This window comes from Bubalus bubalis, chromosome 8, assembly GCF_019923935.1.
Source record: "Bubalus bubalis isolate 160015118507 breed Murrah chromosome 8, NDDB_SH_1, whole genome shotgun sequence".
NCBI classification, from domain to species: Eukaryota; Metazoa; Chordata; class Mammalia; order Artiodactyla; family Bovidae; genus Bubalus; species Bubalus bubalis.
Genome location: NC_059164.1, coordinates 86,339,250 through 86,363,738, shown reverse-complemented (window position 1 = coordinate 86,363,738; position 24,489 = coordinate 86,339,250). Strand labels below are relative to the sequence as shown.

Sequence of the window (24,489 nt, the reverse complement as noted above, 5' to 3'; positions counted from 1 at the left end):
AGTGGAAATATTGGGTATGAAATAATATGGTTGTAAGAAAAACAGGATATAGGATGAATATAGCTGAAAAACTTGCTAGTGACCTAGGTGATTAGAAGGAGGGCAGCAAGAAAGGAGAAATAAGTAGACAATACAAAAGAAAAATATAAGTGTTATAAAGAATAGAAATAGTAAAATAGACTTCTATCTGACTACTTAGGAAAAAATGCGTATAAATACAGTACGAAAATAAAAATGAACTAGAGATACATGACAGAAAAAATACTCGAAAAGTATTGTGAACAAACACAAAAATTGAAAGTCAGAAATTGATACATTTCTCAAAAAGCTGTATATTGGTAAAATCAGCCCAAGAAACAAAGTTTAAATGGCCATAAGTTTTAAAGAAAATGAAGTAGTTGTCAAAAATCTCCCATCCCCAAATCCTTAAGAACAACTGCTGCTACTGCTAAGTCACTTCAGTCGTGTCCGACTCTGTGCGACCCCAGAGATGGCAGCCCACCAGGCTCCCCCATCTCTAGAGGTAAATTCTACCAAACTTTTAAGGAACAAATAATTCCTATCCAAAATAAGTTCAATAAAATGGGAAATGAGGGAAGTTCACTTCATAAAACAAGCATAATCTTGATTCCCAAGCCTGATAATGACAATAGAACAAGAGAGAATTATTATAGGTCCTTTTTGTTATAAGCATATATATATAAAATGCCTAGATATATTAGCTCACGAATCCAACAGTATATTTGGAAAATAACATATCATGATCAGTGAGATTTGTTTCAAATATATAAAAGTGATTCAACATCAAAAACTAAAAAAAGATCATATGACCTCAATAGATATTTTTAAAAGGGTGAAACAGTTCAACACTTAGGCATTAAAAAGATTAGACCATTAGCTTAGAAAGAATTCCTTAGCTTTGTAAAATTCATATAGAAAAATACCTACAGTGGATATTTAATGAAGAAAATTTAAAGTCATTCTCTAGGATTAGAAATAAGACAAATATATACATTATAATTTTTCATAATACTGAGTCTCAGACTCTCTACCTAAGAGGAATGAAAAAAAGTAAATCAAAAGAATGGAAAGAGAGGAGATAAAACCACCATTGTTTGCAAATGATCATCTTCCCTAGAATATTCTACAGGATCTAAATAGAACTTATTATATACTAGAGTTCATCAAGGTTATAAAGTCAGCCTGTTAAAATCAATTGCCTTTCTCTACACCAGTGATCCTCAAACTTTATAATTTTGGACCTATTATCCTCTTAAACACCCCACTCCAGTACTCGCCTGGAAAATCCCATGGATGGAGGAGCCTGGTAGGCTGCAGTCCATGGGGTCGCACAGAGTCGGACACGACTGAGTGACTTCACTTTCACTTTTCACTTTCCTGCATTGGAGAAGGAAATTGCAACCCTCTCCAGTGTTCTTGCCTGGAGAATCCCAGGGACAGGGGAGCCTGGTGGGCTGCCGTCTATGGGGTCGCACAGAGTCAGACACAACTGAAACGACATAGCAGTAGCAGCAGCATACTCTTAAAAATTAATGCAAAACAAACATATAAAACAAACGTATAAAATGTTTTAAAATAAACATAAACCCATTACTTGTTAACGTAAAATATTTTTATGAAAAGAAAAAATGTCCAAAATGAACAAAAAACTATGTTGTGAGAAGTGTAACAGTGTCTTACCTCTTTGTACATCTCTTTTAATTGCTTGCCTAACTGAAAACATCTAGATTCTCATACATACTTCTGCATTCAGTCTATTGCAATGTGTTCTTTTTGGTTAAGACAGGAAAAAAAATCTGTGTTCAAACTTACTGTAGTTGAAAAATGTTAGTAAACTTTTCATATGAGTTTTTTTCTCAGCAAGTGGAAGTTTATTATAGGTTAATTGAAATATGGAATCTGAAAGCAAATCAGTAAACTTTTCCTGATGTTTCATTAAGTTCCATTGATTTATCGTGTATTTTGAATACATCTTTCACCTTGTGTAATTTTTAACACCAAGTATTGATCACTTGAAAAATATGCAGTGACTTGTGATCTTTTTAATATTAACAAATATTATGTAATACTGAAAAAATCACCCTTGTCAGTATCACCCCTGACTTATCAAAAAAGCCTAAAAGTGTTGGGAAGCTATCAAGCTCATGACAGATATGTTTTCTAAAATTCTGCCCTTACTTGAAAGCTTCCATTTTATCACTGGTATCAAATGCTATCTTTCGTTTCCTTAAAGTGACAGGTTTTCTTCATTTTTCAGAAAACATCTGCCAGATTTCCAAGTCTGAATAACCATACTTTGTCAGTAGTTCTCAACTAAAAATGGTTCTCTGTGAAAGAATAAAATGCAGTTAGCTCAGCCTCAGACTGAAACAGTCCAAACACTTTTCCCTGAGACAGTCACTGTGCTTCAGTCTACAAAAGCACTTTACACAAATTTCTCATTTTGTCACAGATGATCTTTTTTTAAAGGTATACTCAAGGGTAGAAATTCAATAAAATTAATCATGTTTACTCTCCCATCAGACATTCCTGTGTAAAACCAGCATTTTTTTCTTGAATACACAGGGATAAAGAATACATGAGAAGTATAATTGAGCACCTTAAGCCTTGATTCATGGTGAGGTAACAAGTTTTAGCTACTACTGCTTTTGCACCATTAGTCTAAATGTCAACAGAATTTAAAGGCAAAACATCTTATTATGAAAGTACTCTTGACTATGCAGGCCCCCAAAAGGTGTTGGGGATCCACAGTGGTTCATGGACCATGCTCAGAAATACTACTTTGCACCATCATTCTACTAGGTAGATAGATGGATAGATAAGGTACCTTTCACAGTAACCACCAAACTCGAAGATATCCAGCCAGACTATACAGAACTTCTAGACTTCTATAAAGAAAACTTTGAAATTTAAATAAAGGTCACAGCGAGTAATCTAAGTCCTTAAGAGAGATGACTTAATAATATATAAACTCGCCCCTCAAGTTAATCTATAATTTCACAGCAACATCCATCAGAAGTCCAGGATTTTAGGGAAAACTGATAAAAGTTACTTCAAAATGTAAATAAAAGAATACAGGGTACAGGAAAACTTTATTAACTTAAGGTGAAAGCAAAACAGTATAGACACTTGCCTTGCCACATACTGAGACAATTTATAAAACAATCCCCAAAACCCAGGATCAACCAGATACTCAGAACAGGAATGTAGAGACAGAGGCGTATATAAATGGGAGATTGATGTGCTTCATCCAGAATACAGTGGGACCACAAATCACTTTGGAAGGATAGGCTGTTCCAGGAATGTTAAAAAGACAACAGCAGCAGCAGCTAAATGGATTAAGAGAAACTGAATCTGTCTCTAAGAAAAAACATGGTCTCCAGACAGATTTAAGACATCAGAGTATTACAGAAAACATCCACTATTATAAATGCTTCAATTCTTTTTATTGTTAACTATCATCAGACAACATTTTTATATTTTCACTTCCTCGGTTTTCCAAATTTCCAGTTTAGTAACTTCATTTTTCTCTGCAGAATTGTTAATCAACCATTTATGCTTGAAAAAAAAAAAAATTCTTCACACACTCTGAAAAGCTACATTGAGTGCTCCATGAACCATATTGACTCGCAACATTTCAAAGGAAGATTTGTAAAATAATATGAGGTAAATGCCCAAGATAAGACATCGGGAGTACTTAATTAAATATGCCCCAGATTCCTTAGAATCTGGAAAAGTTACAGCCTTCCAAAAGCTTCTCTTGGGTGAATATTTGCCTTCTGTAAAAATTCTTAGAACATAAGCACCTGCTGAGAAAACAAAACGTTTATGTAATGTCTCCTTCAGAGCGTTCCTCCCTGAGAACTATTCCCTTGGCCGTGCTCCGTAACACTCTGAACAGCTCTTGCTAGAATCTTATCCCCTTCCTCTGAAGATGCATGGAAATCTCATTATAAGTGTTCAACACCTGTTACCTAGAAGGTCTCAGAAAGGATGTCAGTTTATTCAGCTCACTTGACAGGGTGTCGTGTATTGTTTTGTGTTTTATTTTTATTTTTGTATCGAATGTGGCTCACAGATAAATGTAGTCTTGAAATAACTAGCTTTCCTGAGCAATTCTGTCAAATTTATCATTCTCTAAGTCCAGGTTTTGAAACCAGCTGATTGATGACCCTCTTATTTATTTACTAACACATGTCAACAGGCAAACCAAGTGACAGGCAGCAGTGTGGCGCCTGTGGCACCTTGTTAATCCGAGTAGTTTAGATGTACTAAAAAGTCTTTCCACTTGGACAAAACCAGAGTAATGCAAACTGACAGATTTCCTCTCTTTATTTCTCAACAGGGTGTGTGAGTGCTGAAAGCCTTAGACAGATAACTAGTTTGGGAAATTAGGGAGATATCTTGTAGCCCATAGCAAAGTGGCCATATAGCTTCAAGCACTCAATTTAAAAGACCTAATCAAAGAATTTGTATTTCTGGATTTTTTTTTTTCAAAAGGGAAACCTATAAAATATCCCTAAGGCATCAGTGTACACACACATTCATGGTGGCAGGCAGACCCAGGAGGTTGCAAGCAACCGTAGACGTGCTCAGGAGGTCACCAAGCCCAACCCTACTGTCTTCAGTTGATCTATATACTTGCCCAACTAGACTTTTTCCAAATCATGGCTTCAGATACATTATCACCACTAATGCATGGGCTGGCTGCCCTAACAGATCTTGATTATGTGTCAAAGGAAACAAAGACATGCATACATACAGACAGATATCAAAATCTTTTGACTAGGGACTTCCTTGGTGGTCCAAGGGTTAAAACTTCACCTTCCAAAGTAGGGTGTGCAGGTTCAATCCCTGAATAAGGAGCTAAGATTTCACATGGCTTGTGGCCAGAAACCCAAAACATAAAGCACAGCAATATTGTAACACAGTCAATAAAGACTTTTTTTTTAATGGTGAACATCAAAACAAAACATATCTTAAGGATCTTTTCACTAATTTCTTAGCATCCAAGGCTACAAATCTTCAGTTGTGGTTGCTGTGTCTAGAAAACTTCTCATTTCTTCTCCTTCAGCTTGTCTTCCAGCTGGCAAGCCTCTGCGATGCCTTTCTCCTTGGCCCTTGCTCATTGCTGAGCAAACCATCTTCACCCCATTGCCTCACTGGATCCTGCCTACCTAACCCACATTGTTCACAGGCAGACTCTCCTAGAAAATGGAAAGAAGAGTATAGGGCCAGGAGAAGGATGAGTATGGAGGTATGCAGTTACTCCCTTTATGTAGGAATGTAATGAATGACCATGGAAAGGCTGTTTGTTTTAGGTAGATAGCTTCTGATTACCTTTATTCTTGGGACTTCCCTGGTAGCACAGATGGTAAAGAATATGCCTTCAATGCAGGAGACCCAGGTTCGATCCCTGGGTCGGGAAGACCCCCTGGAGAAGGAAAGGCTACCCTCTCCAATATTCCGGCCTGGAGAATTCCATGGACAGAGGATCCTGGCAGGATACAGTCCATGGGGTCTCAGAGTCTGACATAACTGAGTGACTTAACACTTTCACTTTCAATCAGAAGACTGGAAGGACTAGGCATGAAATTTAAGATGCTATAGGCCTTAATTGGAAAATCCCATGGATGGAGGAGCCTGGAAGGCTGCAGTCCATGGGGTCACTGAGGGTCAGACACGACTGAGCAACTTCACTTTGACTTTTCACTTTCATGCATTGGAGAAGGAAATGGCAACCCACTCCAGTGTTCTTGCCTGGAGAATCCCAGGGACAGGGGAGTCTGGTGGGCTGCCATCTATGGGGTCGCACAGAATCGGACACAACTGAAGCAACTTAGCAGCAGTAGCAGCAGCAGGCCTGAATTATATGATAATTTAGTATTGGTGTGACAGTTACTATAATTGAGATTATTCTGATGGTTTTCAGTTTCTGAATCTGAGTTATATTGAGGAGAAATAAATATGGTATATACGTGTGTGTGCTTACTTGCTCAGTCATGTACAACTCTTTGTGACCCTTTAGACTGTAGCCCGCATGGCTTCTGTCCATGGGATTTTTCCAGGCAAGAATACTGGAGTGGGTTGACATTTTCCTCCTCCAGTGGATCTTCCCAACCCAGGGATCAAATCCACATCTCCTTTGTCTCCTGCATTGCAGGTGGATTCTTTACCTGGTGAGCCATCAGGGAAGGGAAGTCCATGGTGTGTGTGTATGTAGTGTGTGTGTGTGTGTGCGTGTGTACATACACACACATACATATATATGTGTATACATATGTGTGTGTGTGTGTGTGTGTGTGAAGAGCAATAAAACCAGATCAGATCAGATCAGTCGCTCAGTAGTATCCGACTCTTTGCAACCCCATGAATCGCAGCACGCCAGGCCTCCCTGGCCATCACCAACTCCCAGAGTTCACTGAGACTCACGTCCATCGAGTCAGTAATGCCATCTAGCCATCTCATCCTCCGTTGTCCCCTTCTCCTCCTGCCCCCAATCCCTCCCAGCATCGGAGTCTTTTCCAATGAGTCAACTCTTTGCATGAGGTGGCCAAAGTACTGGAGTTTCAGCTTCAGCATCATTCCTTCCAAAGAAATCCCAGGGCTGATCTCCTTCGGAATGGACTGGTTGGATCTCCTTACAGTCCAAGGGACTCTCAAGAGTCTTCTCCAACACCACAGTTCAAAGGCATCAGTTCTTCGGCGCTCAGCCTTCTTCACAGTCCAACTCTCACATCCATACATGACCACAGGAAAAACCATAGCCTTGACTAGACAGACCTTTGTTGGCAAAGTAATGTCTCTGCTTTTGAATATGCTATCTAGGTTGGTCATAACTTTCCTTCCAAGGAGTAAGCATCTTTTAATTTCATGGCTGCAGTCACCATCTGCAGTGATTTTGGAGCCCAGAAAAATAAAGTCTGACACTGTTTCCACTGTTTCCCCATCTATTTCCCATGAAGTGATGGGACCAGATGCCATGATCTTCCTTTTCTGAATGCTGAGCTTTAAGCCAACTTTTTCACTCTCCACTTTCACTTTCATCAAGAGGCTTTTTAGTCCCTCTTCACTTTCTGCCATAAGGGTGGTGTCATCTGCATATCTGAGGTTATTGATATTTCTCCCGGCAATCTTGATTCCAGCTTGTGCTTCTTCCAGCCCAGCGTTTCTCATGATGTACTCTGCATATAAGTTAAACGGGGTGACAATATACAGCCTTGACGTACTCCTTTTCCTATTTAGAACTAGTCTGTTGTTCCATGTCCAGTTCTAACTGTTGCTTCCTGACCTGCATACAAATTTCTCAAGAGGCAGATCAGGTGGTGTGGTATTCCCATCTCTTTCAAAATTTTCCACAGTTTATTGTGATCCACACAGTCAAAGGCTTTGGCATAGTCAATAAAGCAGAAACAAAACCAGGGAAGGGACCATTTCTCAGTTTCAGCTGCTGAATGTATTGATATGTGTGTGCATGTAAGATGCAGATAAATTTCATGGCTGAAGACTTGTCTTTAGAAAAGCACCTGTTGTACAGTTATTAGCTGTCAGAACTGCCAATGGAAAAAAATTCTGCTGTCATTAGAATCCTGCCACATAGTTCTAGCGAGAGCTAACCAGGCCAAAGTAAATATGCACACAAGAAAATTTTCTTCTCTTTTCTTTCAAGCCTTCATATGCTCTGCAGTCAACAACATTGCAGATTTTCATTTCGGTTAAGATCTTTGATCTTCTGGTTTCACAGATTTGAAGAAAGCCAGAGTCTCAATAGCTAAAAGGACTAAGTTAAACTTGAATAAAACTCAAATGAGGGTATCTGTTTCTCCGTGCCTTTTTTTTTTTTTTTTTTTTTTTTGGCCGCCTTGCTGCTTGTGGGATCTCAGTTCCTGGCCCAGAGATGGAATCGGGGCCACAGCAGTGAAACCCCAAAACCAGTAGGCCACCAGGCAACTCCCCTGTTTCTCCACTCTTAAAAGTCACGTATTAGAAGCCTGTGACAAATGTTAAATAATACTCAACTGGTTGTGCATGGATCTTAATAGTCCTGTATCTGTAATTCCATCACAACATTCCTCACTTTAAGATCTTAAGAAAAGGGATTTCCCTGGCAGTTCAGTGACTAAGACTCCATTCTTCCAGTGCAGGGAGCCAGGGTTTGATCCCTGGTCCGGGAACTACATCCCACAGGCAGCAAGTCAGAGTTCACATGTCACAGCTAAAGATCCTGCATGCTGCAACCAAGATCAAAGACCCAGTGTGCCACAGCTAAGACCCAGAGCAGCTAAGTAAATAAATAAAAAATAAGATAATTTTTTTTAAAAAGATCTTCAGAGGAGACAGTACCTCCATATTCCTCCTCAAGAAAGTTTCACCAAGTGTCACTGACATTTACCTCCAAATATATCTGACTTTTTCTGGCCTGTCCCTCATAGATCACTGGCTGTGGCTTATGGAGGTTGCTCAATTGGATCCAATTTGGCTGCCGTTGTCTATAGTTCAGTGTCAATTCTCCTGTGCTCTATAGCCAACCATTTCCTTAAAAATGGATTTATTGATGTGAAAGACAGTCCAGGTAAAGTATTTAATATATCTGTGACCACAGGACAATTATTGGAAAGCACTATATCATTAGCATGATTAATTCCAAGGAGGTATTAACTGCAACTGTTGCTTTAAATGACAGGGTCATTAAACAAGTTGGCCCCAAAGGGAGTCTTGGAATTAGGAAGCCACAGACCTAATGTTTTCAAACATCTGTGGCATTGGTATTCTCAGGGATTGTAAATGGCTATAGGGAGGCATTCTAGATTATTTTCATTCACCTAAGGATTGTCCAAAAATATACCTCATCCTATCTGGAATAACATTACAGAAAGGGATAGTGTGTTCTGATTTTATGGAATAAAGTCATTTTTTTGTTCTAAAATGAAATTTATGTAACCATGTAGCTTAACTGCAGGTAAAGGAAGAAATAATTTGAAGTTTCAACAGGTTATCTTTGTTTTTCATAAACACTAATAGTTGTCAAAGTGCATTCCCCAGACCAGCACCTCCTGGGACCTGCGAATTATTTGACCCCCACTCGAGAGCTACTTAATCTAAAACTCTGGGGGTGGTGTCATCAATCTGTGTTTCAACAAGCCCTCCAGGTGATTCTGGTGCATGATGAAGTTGTGAATCATAGACCTATACTGAAGACATCCAATTCATTGATTAGAGCTATGTATTATGTCTAGGCACCTAGGGTGTGTGCGTACATGCTCAGTAGCTAGGTCTTGTCTGAGTTGTTATGACCCCCATGGAAGGTAGCCCACCAGGCCCCTCTGTCCATGGAATTCTCCAGGCAAGAATACTGGAGTGTAGTCATTTCCTCCTCCAGGGGATCTTCCAGGGACTGAACCCGTATCTCCTATATTGGCAGGCAGGTCCTTTACTACTGAGCCACCAGGGAAGCCCATCTGGAACTCATAGAACCATAATAGGTTGCAGTAAGACAGTTCAAGAGAGAGTCGGTAATGAGCCATCCTTTTGCAACAGTTAACAGTGCCAAGTTTGGGGGAGTCATATCCTAAGCAGATATAGATCAGATTGGGAGTGTGGGGTTCAGATTTGGGCAATACCTCTCCCCTAGATTCTGCTCTGCTCAGTCACTTCAGTCGTGTCCGACTCTGTGTGACCCCATGGACGGCAGCCTACCAGGCTCCCCCGTCCCTGGGATTCTCCAGCCAGTTGTATTCTCTTCCCTCTAGGGCACTAAGTTGAGAGCATTTCCCCCAAAATCATCTCATGTGGTCATAAGCTCTAAAGTGGCAGACAGATGGGAGGAGGAGCAGTTGTTTTGTTTAATGGGAAAGTATTTGATCTCCTGCCCTCCTTCCCTCTTGAGATATAAAGGCCCATGAGTATTGAGGTCTGACCAGGGGTAGGACCCCCCAAGGACCTAGCTGTACTAGACTCTGGCACTGTATCTCTTACCAGGTTGCTGTGCCTGGAGCTAGAGGGTAAGTCAGAAAATCTCAATAAAATTTACGTTTTCCAATTGTGTTCTCCATCTGAATCACATGTACAGGGGGAACACTGACCCCAGACAAGAATTAAGATTCAAATTAAGACAGGCTGGGGAGCCAGTAGAAATTCCCTAAGCCAGCTGGGCTGGCCTAAAGGGTGTATGAATGGAAAAAAGTATTTAACATAGAGGTGGTAGCTCGGATGGAGCAATTTCTGATCTAATTGGTATAAAGCATGTATGTGTACATAGCAGTGTGCAGCCTATGTCCTTAATATGATACCACCCTGTATTTTTATAAGAGGGTGAGGAGGGTGACAGGAGCAGTCACCATCTTTTGGGTTGGCCAATAGATGGCCAAGAAGTTCATTTGGATTTTTCCATAAAATGTTATGGAAATCCATATGAACTTTTTGGCCAGCTCAATACTTTGGTGGAGGAGGGGCACAAGGAAATAGAGGGATCCATTCCACCATTTCTCAGTGGGGTCTGTGGGTAGATAAGTTTTTCTGATCAGCAGTCCACAGGGAGGGTGCCGACAGTCCTTGCTACTGAATGACCTGTGGGATTTCAGGTAGAAGAACTCAGTTGTTGTACCCTTGGACCAGCCTCCTTGTTTAGCTGAACCTCACAAGGCAGGCTCCCTGTCTGGGTCTGCACAGTGTCCCGTGTAGATGCTTCTGTGTTGCCCATCTCCTTACTTGGAACAAGCCGTACACCTTTCTTTAATGCCTTTCTTTAGATGATGGTCATTTCTCCATTTCCTCCCCATCTTTCCTCTTTCTCTTTTTATTTCTTTATTTTTCCTTTTCTCCCCAGGACCTGCAGTTCTCCCCAGCATCTCTTGTCAGGTGTACAAGTTTCTCTCCTCAGTTACCCCCTGAATGTCAGGGCTTTCTCCTCATTCATCTGATTTCTGTCCTTTAGAGGGAACGAGAAACAACAGGAGAGTGAGTGAGTTCTTTTTCTTCAGATGGGAGAAGGGGAAAGATGGGCGACTTCGGTTTCAGCCTGCAGCTAACTTTCTCTGATCTAAAGTTTCTGAACTCAAACACACACCCACCATGAGGATAATTTGATTCTGAGGAACTCCATGTATTATACACAAGCAGTTAAAAGCCTTCTTTTTGATACATCTTTGATCCTATTTCTTTCTGCATAGTGAATACATTTAATTCACTCTCTGTCAGAGCTTTTTTAGTAGAACTTATTGACCAAAAAGGGATGGGATGCAGCTCTGTCCTCTACCTTATAAGCTAATTAGGGAAAGAGATACATAAATTCATTGAAGGCAGAAGTTCTGTTCATCATTCTATCCCCTCAGTTATTAATACAATATCTTACATACAGTATATGCTTTGTTGAATCAAATTCAGGGCCACAAAATCTGGGGATGGTGAAGAACCAGCTAGTTGTCATGATCTAGATGTAAAGGAGAAAGACAAGGCAGTACTGGGATGGGATTATCACCGTAGCCCTCAATCCAACACCATCTTGAGTTCTATTATTTCTTTAGCTGCAAGTACAGATATAGTCAGTCTGTTAAAAGTTAAGGTCAAATACATTTCAAATCTCTGTATATCTTATATGGAGAAAAATGGGCCAAATGATCTTTAGACTAGTCTTCTCCCCATGTCCGCTTACAAACTTCACCATGAGCATCAGTGTGTATCCACAAGGAACTTTGACAGGCAGTGGCAGGGAGGGAGGCAGCCAAGGAAAGGATGCTGAGAATGTGCACCCTGTTTGAAGCAGGGGAGCAGAGTTAAAGCATACTAATGCACAGTGGTCAAGCTGTCTTTTTAAATGGCATGTTCAATTGTGTCTGACTCTTGCAACCCTTTGGACTGTAGTCCACCAGGCTCCTTGTGCATCGGATTTTCCAGGCAAAAATGTTGGAGTGGGTTGCCATTTCCTCCTCCAGGGGATCTTCCTGAGCCAGGGATAGAACCTGTGTCTCCTGCATTGGCAGCAGCTGCTTTCCCAGTGAGCCACCTGGGAAGCCCCTCTTAAATGTACAGAAGTGAAGCCAATCAGTGGTGTCCGACTCTTTGAGACCCCATGGACTGTAACCTACCAGGCTCCTCCTTCCATGGGATTACATAATTAAAGGGCTTCCTTGGTGACCCAGGAGTAAAGAATCTGCCTGCCAATGCAGGAGACACGGGTTCAGTCCCTGGCTCAGGAAGATCCCCTGGAGAAGAAAATGGCAATCTACTCCAGTTTTCTTGCCCGGGAAATCCTGTGAACAGAGGAGCCTGGTGGACTACAGTCCATGGGGTCACAACAGAGCCAGACACGACTCAGTGACTAAACAACAACACATAATTAAAAGGAATTGCTTTGAGGAGCCAAGAAGTGTTATCATAGAAAACTAAAAGTGTTCCAGAATGAAAAACCATCTTAGCCAAGAGCAATACTTTGAAATTCATCAAGAAATCTTGCTACTTTAGGTATCTATTTTTTTTAATATCACTGTTTCAAATGTATTACAACTATCAGCAACTTGATGTTGAAGCTTGAAGAATATTCAGGCATCTATAATGCTGTAGAAATGTTACAAAAAGAGGGAAGTAGACATTTTAAGGGTGATTTCTCAAATATTCACAGTATTCAGAATTTTAATGGTGCTATTGATAACCTTGTTATCTAATAGACTTCTGACTACAAAATGCATTAAACTTCTTGGCAGTAGTCAAATGAGTGGCAGCCAGAGATGGCATACATAGTGTGCTTGATAAAAATGCTATTTATTTAAAGTGTTAGAGTGGCCATTATGTTCAAGTACGAAGTTTTGAGACTCTCAGTAAATTTAATCTAGAAGAAAATGTTTCAGACTGTTTTTAAGTTTCAGCAGAACACAAGGTACTCTGAGTTTTTCCTTAAGAGAATGTCAAATGTAAAAGGTAGTTTTGACATATTCACACGTAATAAGTTTTCTGGTAGCTTCCTTGGTTCTTTTCCATTATTGCCTACTTGTGGCTAAGGATATGGTGACTTTATAAGCTCAAACTTTCAGCTATTTCAGAAGTTTATATTAAATAAAGGTGGATGAGTTTATATTAAATAAACTTCTGAGTTTATTGAGAAGTTTATTTATATTGAATAAATATAGTTTATTTATATTGAATAAACTGAGTTTATATATTTATGTGTGTGTGTGTGTGTGTGTATATATATATATATATAGAGAGAGAGAGAGAGAGAGAGTGTGTATATGTGTATGTTAATCCTATTCAGAGAATTGAGTGGAAAAGAATTCAAGTTATTGTATTACTACTGTTTTAACCTCTCTAAGACTCTTTTCCCTAATCTGGAAATGGGGGTCCTGATTCCCTAACTGGCAGAGTGGTTTTAGGGATTCAGTAAATAATGTTCTAAAGTATGTAGGAGAAATAAATTCCCCTTCTGTGATCAAGACAATTACATTTTGTTGCCTTTCCCTTTCCTCATGAAGTTGAAATAATATAACCCAATATAGGTAAAGCCGCAAATCAATAGGAAGCTTAGACTCTCTTGCTGCTGCTGCTGCTGCTGCCAAGTCTCTTCAGTCGTGTCCTACTCTGTGCGACCCCATAGACAGCAGCCCACCAGGCTCCCCGTCCCTGGGATTCTCCAGGCAAGAATACTGGAGTGGGTTGCCATGTCCTTCTCCAATGCATGAAAGTGAAAAGTGAAAGTGAAGTTGCTCAGTCGTGTCCGACTCTTAGCGACCCCATGGACTGCAGCCCACCAAGCTCCTCCATCCATGGGATTTTCCAGGCAAGAGTACTGGAGTGGGGTGCCATTGCCTTCTCCTAGACTCTCTTAGATGGAAGCAGTCTCAGAAAGTATATGGTTCAGTGATTTTTGTCATTTGTGTGGCTCATGGACTACTTTGAGAATCTGAGAGTCGTGACTCTTCACTACCAAAAATAATGCCTCTATACACAAAAATTATCATATAACTTTAAGGGGTTTAAGGATTCCCTCAAACCTAAGGTTAGAAATCCTCAATTTCATATGACACCCTTAGTCTAAAGATGGAAAAATTAAGGAATATAAGTGATATGCTCTTTGAGAACCAAAATAATTTCAAAATTATTTTGAAAACTCTTCCCCCCAAAATCTCTAATTTAAGAACACAGCTTTCATTGATTTTTGAGCAGTGTCCTCAGACCACAGCTGCATTTTATCAGTGGGCTTCTGTCTCGTCAACCTTTGGTGTGTGAGTGACTAAAAGCTATTTGCAATCCCACACAAAGTGAAATGAAATAATTTGGGTATTGATTCTGTTTTTAACATGTACATTCCCCAAAATTATACTACTGCATTCTCGTGAACATTCATTAAGTACCCATCATGGTCCAACATCTATTCAAGAGAGTAAGAGCACAAGATCTTGAGACCCAGTTTCTCACTGATCTGAGCCCAGTCTAATAACAGGTTCGTGAGCCTCTAGTAGGAGAGCTCAGAGAGAGGAGTAAGTCACTCAGCCTCAAAACTCTGAGGATGTCCCACACTTAAGGTAACATTAAAGTTATGACTTAAATGATGAGTAGTTTTCTGCTCGAAGCATCCAAATGACCTAACTCCTTGTGGATGCAAATTTTAATACAATGCACAACTTTCCTTTCAGTTTAGAATAATTTGCTTACTTTATATGTACATGGTAATTACTCCCAATATGTGTGGAGTGACCTAAAAAGACCTGTTTGGTAGTTTCATCAACCATGCGTCTTCATTCTCAGCCACACAGTTTGCAGACCTCAGGGTCATTGTCCTCTCTGGCTTGCAATTTCCAGTCACAAATGCTTACAAATCCTCTCCTCAAAGTGTCCCTCCGCCTTCCTCTTTCTTTTCTGTTCCCATTACCATCTTCCAATCATTCTCCATACACTAGACCTGGCCCCCACCAGTCCTTCCTTGTTCTGCACAGTCACAAATTCATTTTCCCAAAATTAACTTATTCTAAAGCCCAGAGAAGAAACATTTGTTCCAAGTTTCCTATAGCATAGAGTTGTGTAATGTATGTGTGTGTGTGTGTGTGTGGTCAGTTATGTCTGACTCTTTTGTGACCCCATGGACTGCAGCCCACCAGGCTCCTCTGTCCATGGGATTTCCCAGGCATGAATATTGGAGTGCATTGCCATTGATCCTCCAGGGGCTCTTCCTGACCCAGGGATCGAACCCATGTCTCCTGCATTGCAGGTAGATTCTTTACCACTGTGCCACCTGGGAAGCCCCATAGGATATAGTTACTAAGTCTTTTATTTTCTTAAAGCCTGGATGATCTAATCTCAGGCTCCTCAGCCATTATAACCCAGCACATTTCTGCTCCATCCAGGCATGTGCAGGGCAGAGATGGTAAGAGCTCATGCTAAGTTAGGTCTCACCTTTACCATGTATTAGCTGTTTCATCTCATCTCTCCATGCTTGTTTCTTCATCTATGATTTACATGAATAAATAGCCAAATGGCTTAAAGTTGTTGGGAAAATTAGTATGATGACACATAAGAAGTGCCTGGTGCTGCACCTGACACATCCTTGGTTCTCAACAAACGATAACATTTGTAGCCAGCTGCATCCTCGCCTTCCTCTGAAATGCACCATGTCTCTGTCATTTCTAGAAACGCTTCTTTTACTTACCAAGGTCATTGGTTTCTCCTTTAGGACTTGCCTCAGTTTCTGATTATCTTCCCACTGATTCTCCCACATGCACCTGCTCTCAGCTGTCTCTCCTCACATCCCCTTCATCACCTGTGTTGGCTTGACACCGTTTCCAAAATTCTTACATTTCCTTACCATCAGAGCTAGAACTGTTCCCAAGTAGAGTAGACTGCTGTGCAAAGTCATGAGCCTCCTTGATTTCACCTTTATGTGAGGATGTTGAAGTGATCATGAAACAGAGGGAAGATTGGATAATGGATGCCTGAGGGTCCTAGCAGGAGTGATTTTTGGAGTCTGAGCTGTTTAAAGCAGGGACATGTCTTGTATTTCCTCCCACTTTTCACAGCCGAGATCCTTGTAGGCACACTCCACTCTGCGGTGTTTGGCTCACTGTTTTCCTGAAGAATCAACCTACTCTTTGATCCTTGTCAAAAGGGCCAGTGGCTTTCATCCTGCAGGGGAATTTAGGAGGATGGGTACCAGGGTTGGAGGATGGGAACCCCCACGTGCATCACACTGTAACCTATAGTGAGTGTATAATAAATGTTTAATGAACAAGCACCAACCACAAGCTGTGTTTCACTGCATCATTGTATGTCACTTGGGGACAAATTAAGAGCAAATGAAAGTCTCCTCTACATTTAAGGCTGAGGTTATAGGGAGATGCTGAGGGACTAGATTAGTGCTCCCCACCCCCCAAAAAAAGACTCCTTAGGTTCCTCAGAAAAAGCTTTTTATCTGAATATTTTCCTTTTCTTCCCTACAATCTCTATATATGGGCAAAGAGAGAGTCCAGAAATCTAAGACAATGTTTATCTTTAATATCCTTATTGAAAGCTCTATTTTGAAACAATCTCATTACACAGGGCACCTCTAATTTTTGCCAGTTCATTTTCTCTCTGAAATCAACTGCTTTGCCTTCTGAATTCCAGGTAGCTGCACTTAATCTCTCTGTGGCCTGGCCTTTTCATACTAGTTTGCTGTAATACGAAAAGAACCTTCAGCTTTAAAGAACGGCTCCCCACCCTTCCCCAGTTGGAAGGGAGGAAATCAGTTAATTGCAGCCTGTCAGAGTTGTTTTAGGTGACTTTGTACTTCTTCAGTTTAAGATCAACATGAACCTTAGACATTTCAGGCTGGAAATTTAAATAGCAGCAAAAAAGCCTGGGTTTCGCTAATGCCAGGAATGACTCATCTGGTGAGAATGGTATTGTATTGATAATACAATACCGAGAGAAGGAAAAGACTGTGGTATCTGCTTTTCTTTGTATCTCTGACCTTGAGGAGAATTATAACTTGTTTGTTGCAGAAGTTGAGCATCTAATGTGCTGATGCACCTGTTAGCTCTAACATGTTAAATGGCAAAGCACTTGCCGTTTCCTGTGATTGCTTTGTGGGTGAAGTATTTTCTGCAATCTGGTGAACTGATTTTTTTGTTGTTTTTTTTGTTTTAAAGAATGTATTCATTTGTATTTCTTGTCTCTCTTATTTCTCAAAAATATGCTTTCTCATTCTGTTTCAACACCCTGGTCTCATCATTACATCTTTTAGAATCTGCTTGGCTTTTTATTTTCAAGGTAACATGATTATGATTTGTTTTTAATATAGAGACCATGAACCAGGCGACTCCTGCGAGGAAGCTGGAAGAGGTTCTTCATCTAGCGGAGCTCTGCATCGAAGTCTTACAGCAGAATGAAGAGCATCATGCAGAGGTGATGACTTGTTTTAACTGTCACATAAAGCCGCGCATAATGCTTTGCAACAGTGGGAATGGCACTGAAGATGTGGCCTGTCCGTAGCCTTTGATACATACCTGGCCATTTATCTATAGTAAACTGAGTGTGTGTGCTTTTCCTGGAAATATAACTCCTATATGTTACAAAGGAATTGTGTATGTCTGTAATTCAGTATCTGTACCTGACAACTGTCTTTCTGTGCGGAACACGGAAGAGCTTATGAGATCTGCCAAAGGTATACAACTAGCAAGAAGCAAAGCTGGGACATGACCCCCATCTAATGATGCCAGATCACTCACCAGCTTTTCTCCCTGTATCCTGATGGCTTTAGTTTAGAAATGTAAGTTAGTCGACGTGCGCAAGGAGAAGTAGTGAACAATAACAAAATCGCACTGAAGACATTCATAACTGCATCACTGGTAACTCTAGTGTTTCACTTTTACCATCAAGCTTTTCTTTCAATTTTCACTAACCCTGCATTTTTAATAGTTTTCAAAAGTTCTGGTTCTAATTATGTATTGACATTCAGTAGAGATATAAAATGGTATTTCATCAGGCAAGCTGCTTATTCTGAGATTTAAAAGTGTCATTCTTTCTAATAGCCATGAGTTTATTTTTTTGTAAAAACAGGAGTTTTCTGACTTTGGATTAGGTAAAGAAAATGTATAAAATTAAGTAAATGTAATAAATTTCAGTGCCCTAGCAATCCTTTTATTCTTGAGAAAGTATGTGAAATGAGCAAGAAGGAAAAAGAACAGATACAGAAGAATTTATAGAATATTTATATTTAATGAAGCCTAGTCCTCAAAAATATAAGAAACTATAGGAAGTACATTTTAAGCAAATTCTCAGAAAAGAATATTCATGGAGCTCTGCTATAGATAACTAAGATGTATTGTATCTGCTTATAAATATGATCATTCAAAACATCTGCTTTTAGCTCACACTATGGAATCTAGTTTTTACCTTGCATCTGTCATGTGTGAACTTGTTATGGATATTTTATTTTAAACTGAAGAAACAGCTGCTTCAATAATTTGAAATGAATTCCCAGGAGGAGCTTTTCTAGGCTAGTACTACTGCTGTGTTACAATGAAAATGATTATATGATAAAAATGTATGTATGTGTTGTCTTTGTCTTTTGTTAAAAGGCGTTATCATCAGAATATTAGACCTTTTTGAATTCAAAAAAAAATTCTGATTGGCTATCCAATTTCACCTAAACAGGTACATGTAATTTACATTTCACAAAAATTACATTTAATCTTCCTACACTAATAAGGAAAATAATAACTCTTCTGTCTTTTAAGTGTAAATAATGTTAAATACTCCCTGCAACCACTACCTGCTTGTTAAAGTACAATATATCCAAACACAATTAAAATGTAAGTATTACTTATTTTCTAAGCTACAAAAATAAAGTTGATTTTATTGAACAGACATAATCAAAACTTATAAATATCACTGAACTAGATGCCAAAATACAGAAGTATTATAATGACCTCTTTTTAAAACGCTTTGTGACACTATGGCATGTCTTCATTCCACAATGCTTCCAAATTCCTGGGATTCCTCAGGGAAGAGAGGTGAGTAGAATCGTTTTCATCATTTTTCTAGCATGGAATAATTCTTTTATGTGAAGATAAGATAGAACCCACTTGGGTTATAGTTTTAAAGCTACCTTAATCCCTCTCCTTGGAATTAGCCATTCCCTTCTCCAGGGGATCAGTCAAACCCAAGTCTCCTAAATGGCAAGTAGGTTCTTTACCAGCTGAGCCACCAGGGAAGCCCAAGAATACTGGAGTGGGTACCCTGTCCCTTTTCCAGCAGATCTTTCTGACCCAGGAATTGAACCTGGGTCTCCTGCCTTGCAGGCAGATTCTTTACCAGCTGAGCTACCAGGGAAGCTGAAATTAAAGACTGTATGTATTTAAATGGACCAGTCTTGGTTGTACAGTTTCCATGGATGTCCAGGCTAGACTGTCTTCACTGCACTAAAGAGAACCCAGCTCCCTAGGTGGAGGTTAACGCCTCTGTCTGAGACACCTTCAAGTGGCAGTGTGTCAGCGCCTCCTCCTTCCCTCCTCAGGGCTGGTTCACTTCACGGGGCCAAGAGGTTGTTTCTGTCCTTCAGCAGTTTCTCAGTTGAGCAGGTTTCACGTCCTTCAGATCTTTCACAATAACTTGCTTCTAAGACAGTCCTCCCTTCTCTCTGAGGGCCTCTCAACCTCTCCCCTCAGGCTTTTCTTCCAAATTTCTGTGTTTTCTCTTGAGAAAGATAGTTTAAGCTCCTTTCCAGAAAATTTTTAAAGCCCTCTTTCACATTCCTGGGACGAGACTGTGTCTGACCAGAAATTTAGACAAACTGATCCAACCACTGTCCATCTAAGGCCTCTCACTCTGACTAAGGCAGCAAGTTCCAGATGCCTTCTGGAAAGCCTTGGGCTCTCACCCCAGCACACGCCTCCACGCACATGCACCACGTTCCTGGTGAGAAAACTTGCCGGAGGTACACAGTCAGGCCGACTCCAGACTCTACACTTTCCAGGGAGCCACATTGTTATTTCTGAATTTCAGTAGAGTGGCTGGGATGGGCTTCTTGTCTTAGTTCTGCTGGCAGGTTTGACACTCAGCATCATAGCAGGGATGTAAATGCAGAGAGAAAGATTACACTGCAAGCCTGAGATGTCCCTTTCAATCCTGTCAGACTCTTCCTTTCCTGGTGGATCCTGGCACTTGGCTATGGGGATGGAGGGTCAGGAATATCCCCTAGGCAAGAGGCAGAGAGAGAGAGACAGCGTGATAGATATGAGCCCAGCTCAGGTTATTACTCTGCGACTCATTGTTGCAGCAGAATCTTAATTGAAGGTCCCTAAAATATTTTAAATATGATATCATTCACCATATTGGTGACACTGTAGGTCAGGCAAATGTCAGGCAGTAATTCGGTGTTTGCCACTTGGCTCACTGTGAATGGTGGACGTATCCTGCTCTCCAGCTGACTGGGTCCCAGGCTGTTCCAGCAGCAGAGGAGTGCAGGGAGAGGAGTTCATTGTGGACACGCATACTTGTGATTATGGTCATTCACGTAAATATCAGTGTCTGAGCCAGATTGTGTGTCTGGATGTGCGTGAGTGAGTGAAAATCTCTCAGGCATGTCTGACTCTGTACAACCCCATGAACTTATAGCCTGCCAGGCTCTTCTGTCCATAGCATTCTCCAGGCAAGAATACTGGAGTGGGTAGCCGTTCCATTCTCCAGGGGATCATCCCAACCTAGGGATCGAACCTCGGTCTCCTGCATTGCAGGCCAATTCTTTCCTGTCTGAGCCACCAGGGAAGCCCATGCATCTGGATAGATTCTGACAAAAAGAGAAAGGATGTTTGATTTTTAAAAATGTTTCCCATTGTTTTTGTTTATTCCTTATCCTTATTGTTGTTCAGTCACTAAATCCTGTCCGACTCTGTGACTCCATGAACTGCAGTGCACCAGGCTTCCCTGTCCTTCACTATCTCCTAGAGTTTGCTTAAACTCATGTCCATTGAGTTGGTGATGCCATCCAACCATCTCATCCTCTGTGGCCCCCTTCTCCTCTCACCCGCAGTCTTTCCCAGCATTAGGGTCTTTTCTAATGAGTTGCCTGTTCACATCAGGTAGCCAAAGTATTCGAGCTTCAGCTTTAGAATCAGTCTTTCCAGTGATTTATTCATAAACAAGATGTGTTTACTACCCACTACTAAGTAATTGCAGTCATCTCAACAGGTGAGTTCATCTTAATTACACAGCATCTATATCTGGATAGCCAGTGAGATAAATCGACCTTTCATTTTTAGGATGGGTTTAGGTTTAGGGTTAGATTAGCCTGTGGTCCAACAAATGTCCCTCTTTTTGGAAAAAGATGACCAGCAAGTGACTTTCATATGGCTGAGCTATAGAGGAAGAATTCCACTTGCAGCAGGACTCGCAGACAAAACTGCATGGTCACAAATACCCTACCGAAAATGTTTCTTAGTCACTAGCTTACAAACATGTAATAATAAGACTAGCACTTTACCTTGACATATCTTTTGAAGGATTTTCAGCTCCATGTTTCACTTGATTATTTGTATATTTATATTCATCTAGGAACAAAATTAGGGAGATATTTTCATGAATTGCGTTGCAGAAAACTATGATTCCTTTGGCATAAGTTTAGGTGTCACTCTGAAGGTTCAAATCCATTCTACTGGCTCCTCAAGAGAGCTTCAATATTTCTGGAATATGGCCTCTCAGCATCATGTTACTGTATGTGTATGTTGGGAGGTGTAATGATACCCTAGACACTGAACTGTGTCCAGAGCTTTTAGGATCATCCACAAAATACAAGATTACAAACTGATCTTTTTGGGGTGTGAAGGAAGCATGTAATACGTTCCAAAATCAGATGTGCTGTTTTTGCTCATTTATGCAGTCATCATTTTTTTGTTGTTGTTAAATATGAAATGTTTACTGCATTTTGAGGGTAAAAGTAATAAAAAGACTAAGACCCCAAAGAAATATGAAAAGATATTTTTTAAAATAAGACTATAATAGATGTTCTGGCAAGAACATCCTCAGAGGACAAAAACATTGGTCTGATCTGCAGAACTAGATAGACAAACAGATGAGCAGGAAGGCAGTGTGCTATATATATATAGTTGATTAAGAAACTAGATAGACAGCTTCTAAATATGTAGTTGATTAAGAAACTAGAAAGACAGAAAGGCAGTGTGCTCTATATAGAGTTGATTAAGAAGAGGCCATATATGTAAGAGCTTGGTCTCTACAACTCCAGCTGACCTGAAATTCAAAGTATTGCTCTGTTACTAATTTTATGACTTTGGGCAAGTTCCTTAATCTTTCTGACTTTGCTAACCTGTAAAACCCCTGGGTTGGGAAGATCCTCTGGAGAAGAGCATGGCAACCCAGTCCAGTATTCTTGCCTGGAGATACCCATGGACAGAGGAGCCTGGTGGGCTACAGTCCATAGGGTTGTAAAGAGTCAGACACAACTTAAGCAACTTAGCATGCAACCTGTAAAATAAGGATAATTGTACCATCTACCTGAAAGGATTAAGTAAAATAATGTGCAGAAAGTCTTTGAACAGCACATAGAAACTATTCCATTCATATTGGACATTACTATTCTTAAAACATCTAAAACTAACATTGTAAGATTTGTGTGAATTTTGACTCATTTTTGTGTTGCTGATAATATCCCTTGACTTTTCCACACAAGCCTGGAGGAGGCTAGGACAAGTATTGTTACTGCCAATTTGCAGATGAGGAAGTGGAAATCCATCCACGAACTGATTTGCCCATGAGCACTCAAGTCTCACCAAGTTCAAAAGCTCAGTACTCTTCCAGTTTCAGAGATAGTCTTACTTGCCACTGTTTCCAACTTCACTGAGTAAACAAACATGGCTTTCAGAGTATTATCAGCCACAAATATCTTTCTCACCATACAAGATTTATCTATTGTTAGAATTTTGATAGAAATAGTATGGCTAAAGAACTGCAATCAAGTTTTGTTTTACTTTCTTCTTAATCAAGTTAAACGTTGCTTTCTGCTCCTGCTGTCTCATTTACACTAATTCGTGGCTTAGCTTTAGGGCCAAGACTTCTGACTGGTGCCCTACAGATGAACGCGTTTCTGAGAAGGGTTTTCCCCTCCCTGGTGGCGCCCCTCATGCTGAGGAGCCTCAGCCACCCCCAGGAAATGGTGTGTAGGTAGGAAATTATACAGCCTCTCTTCTTACTACCAACCCAGAGTGGGAGGACTGCCACCCAGAGGGGTGGCAAAATGCAGAAGGGGACAGACAGGTGGTAGAACTGATCCTGTGTTCTCAAGGTAACAGCCTGCAACCCTTGCTTTTCATTTTCAAAGACAGTAGCTGCTTAAAGCTTTCTCAGCTAATCATGAGAACAATCAGTATCCATCACAGATTGTCTTACGTTCAGCAGGAATAACATTATCAGAAATACAGTTTAAAACATAAAATATATTCATCCGTAAAACATAATGAAAATTTCAAGTCGATAGCAAAGTCTTGCCAACCTGAAGTTGTTTTGTGCGTGTGTGTGTGTGTGTGTGTGTGTGTGTGTGTGTGTTGTTTTTAAGAAAATTATATTCCATTGCTTTCCATTCTCCATCATGGCTCTATCTTCCAAGTTAACTTTTAAAAGAGCTTTGGAAATTTTTCTCAGTCTTGAGACAGTCGTGACCTAACATGACTGTTATTTTCTTAATTTGAACCTTTCACAAAGCTATTGGTTGTGAACTGGAAGTGAGACTTTGAAAATGTTTCTCTTTGCAGTACTGCATTTTTCCTAGCATTTCTATCCTGCTGTACTCAGAGGAGAGAATCCAATTCTTCTTATCTGTGTCATTAACAGCTCTAAAAGACAGGAGCAAGATACATGCAATGAAATTGTGTCTGCTACTTTATTTTATTTTTTTTTTGCATTTATATTATTGTCATAAACTCATTCTAAGAGAAATTTAAATTTAAAAATTTCAAATATAATATTTTCAAAGAGCAATAGCTTGATGTACATAAAATATATGGCTTCCAACAGATTTTTACATTCATATATTTGTAACAGCAAAGTCAAAGTTATATGCATGGAGTCAACCATTAAAATGTCCCTAACACTAGAGTCTGTTATTTGTGCCATACCACCCTTTTTATTTAACTATTGTTTTCTTCATTTTCCACCTACTAATTAGTTACACAATAATATTTTTTATAAATATATTGAACATTATTACTGTGGCAAAAGTTTTTAAGAAAATACTCAATATGTCAATATCTTATAATCCACTTTTTTTGGTTTATGGTTTGGCTTTTTTTTATTATAATTTAATTTTCATTGGAAGAAATTAATGGAGTTTTGCAACTACAAATCTCATATGTTCTTAGAAAGTTCTTCAAAATAAGTATGGACTTCTCTGAGTATAGTATGATGAAACTTATCTAAGGTTATTTTTAATTGAAAGAATAACAAAAGTATCTGTATCACACAAATGCGTGTGATAGTTTTATAGTTACTTGGTTA

The 24,489-nt window shown here is 39.9% G+C and overlaps 1 protein-coding gene across 19 annotated transcripts in view; it reads left to right on the top strand.

Moving 5' to 3' along the window:
* The window catches only part of CADPS2 (calcium dependent secretion activator 2), a 591,939-nt gene that overhangs the window by 468,399 nt on the left and 99,051 nt on the right, over positions 1-24,489 (top strand). For 15 of the 19 annotated variants that reach the window (XM_045166445.1, XM_045166444.1, XM_045166437.1 and 12 more), the window contains 2 exons: positions 17,285-17,388; positions 18,990-18,998. In XM_045166445.1, the coding sequence (XP_045022380.1) occupies positions 17,285-17,388; positions 18,990-18,998 (113 nt within the window). The remainder of the gene's footprint in view (positions 1-17,284; positions 17,389-18,989; positions 18,999-24,489) is intronic. The other 4 variants (XM_045166439.1, XM_045166443.1, XM_045166435.1 and 1 more) reach the window with 1 other exon arrangement.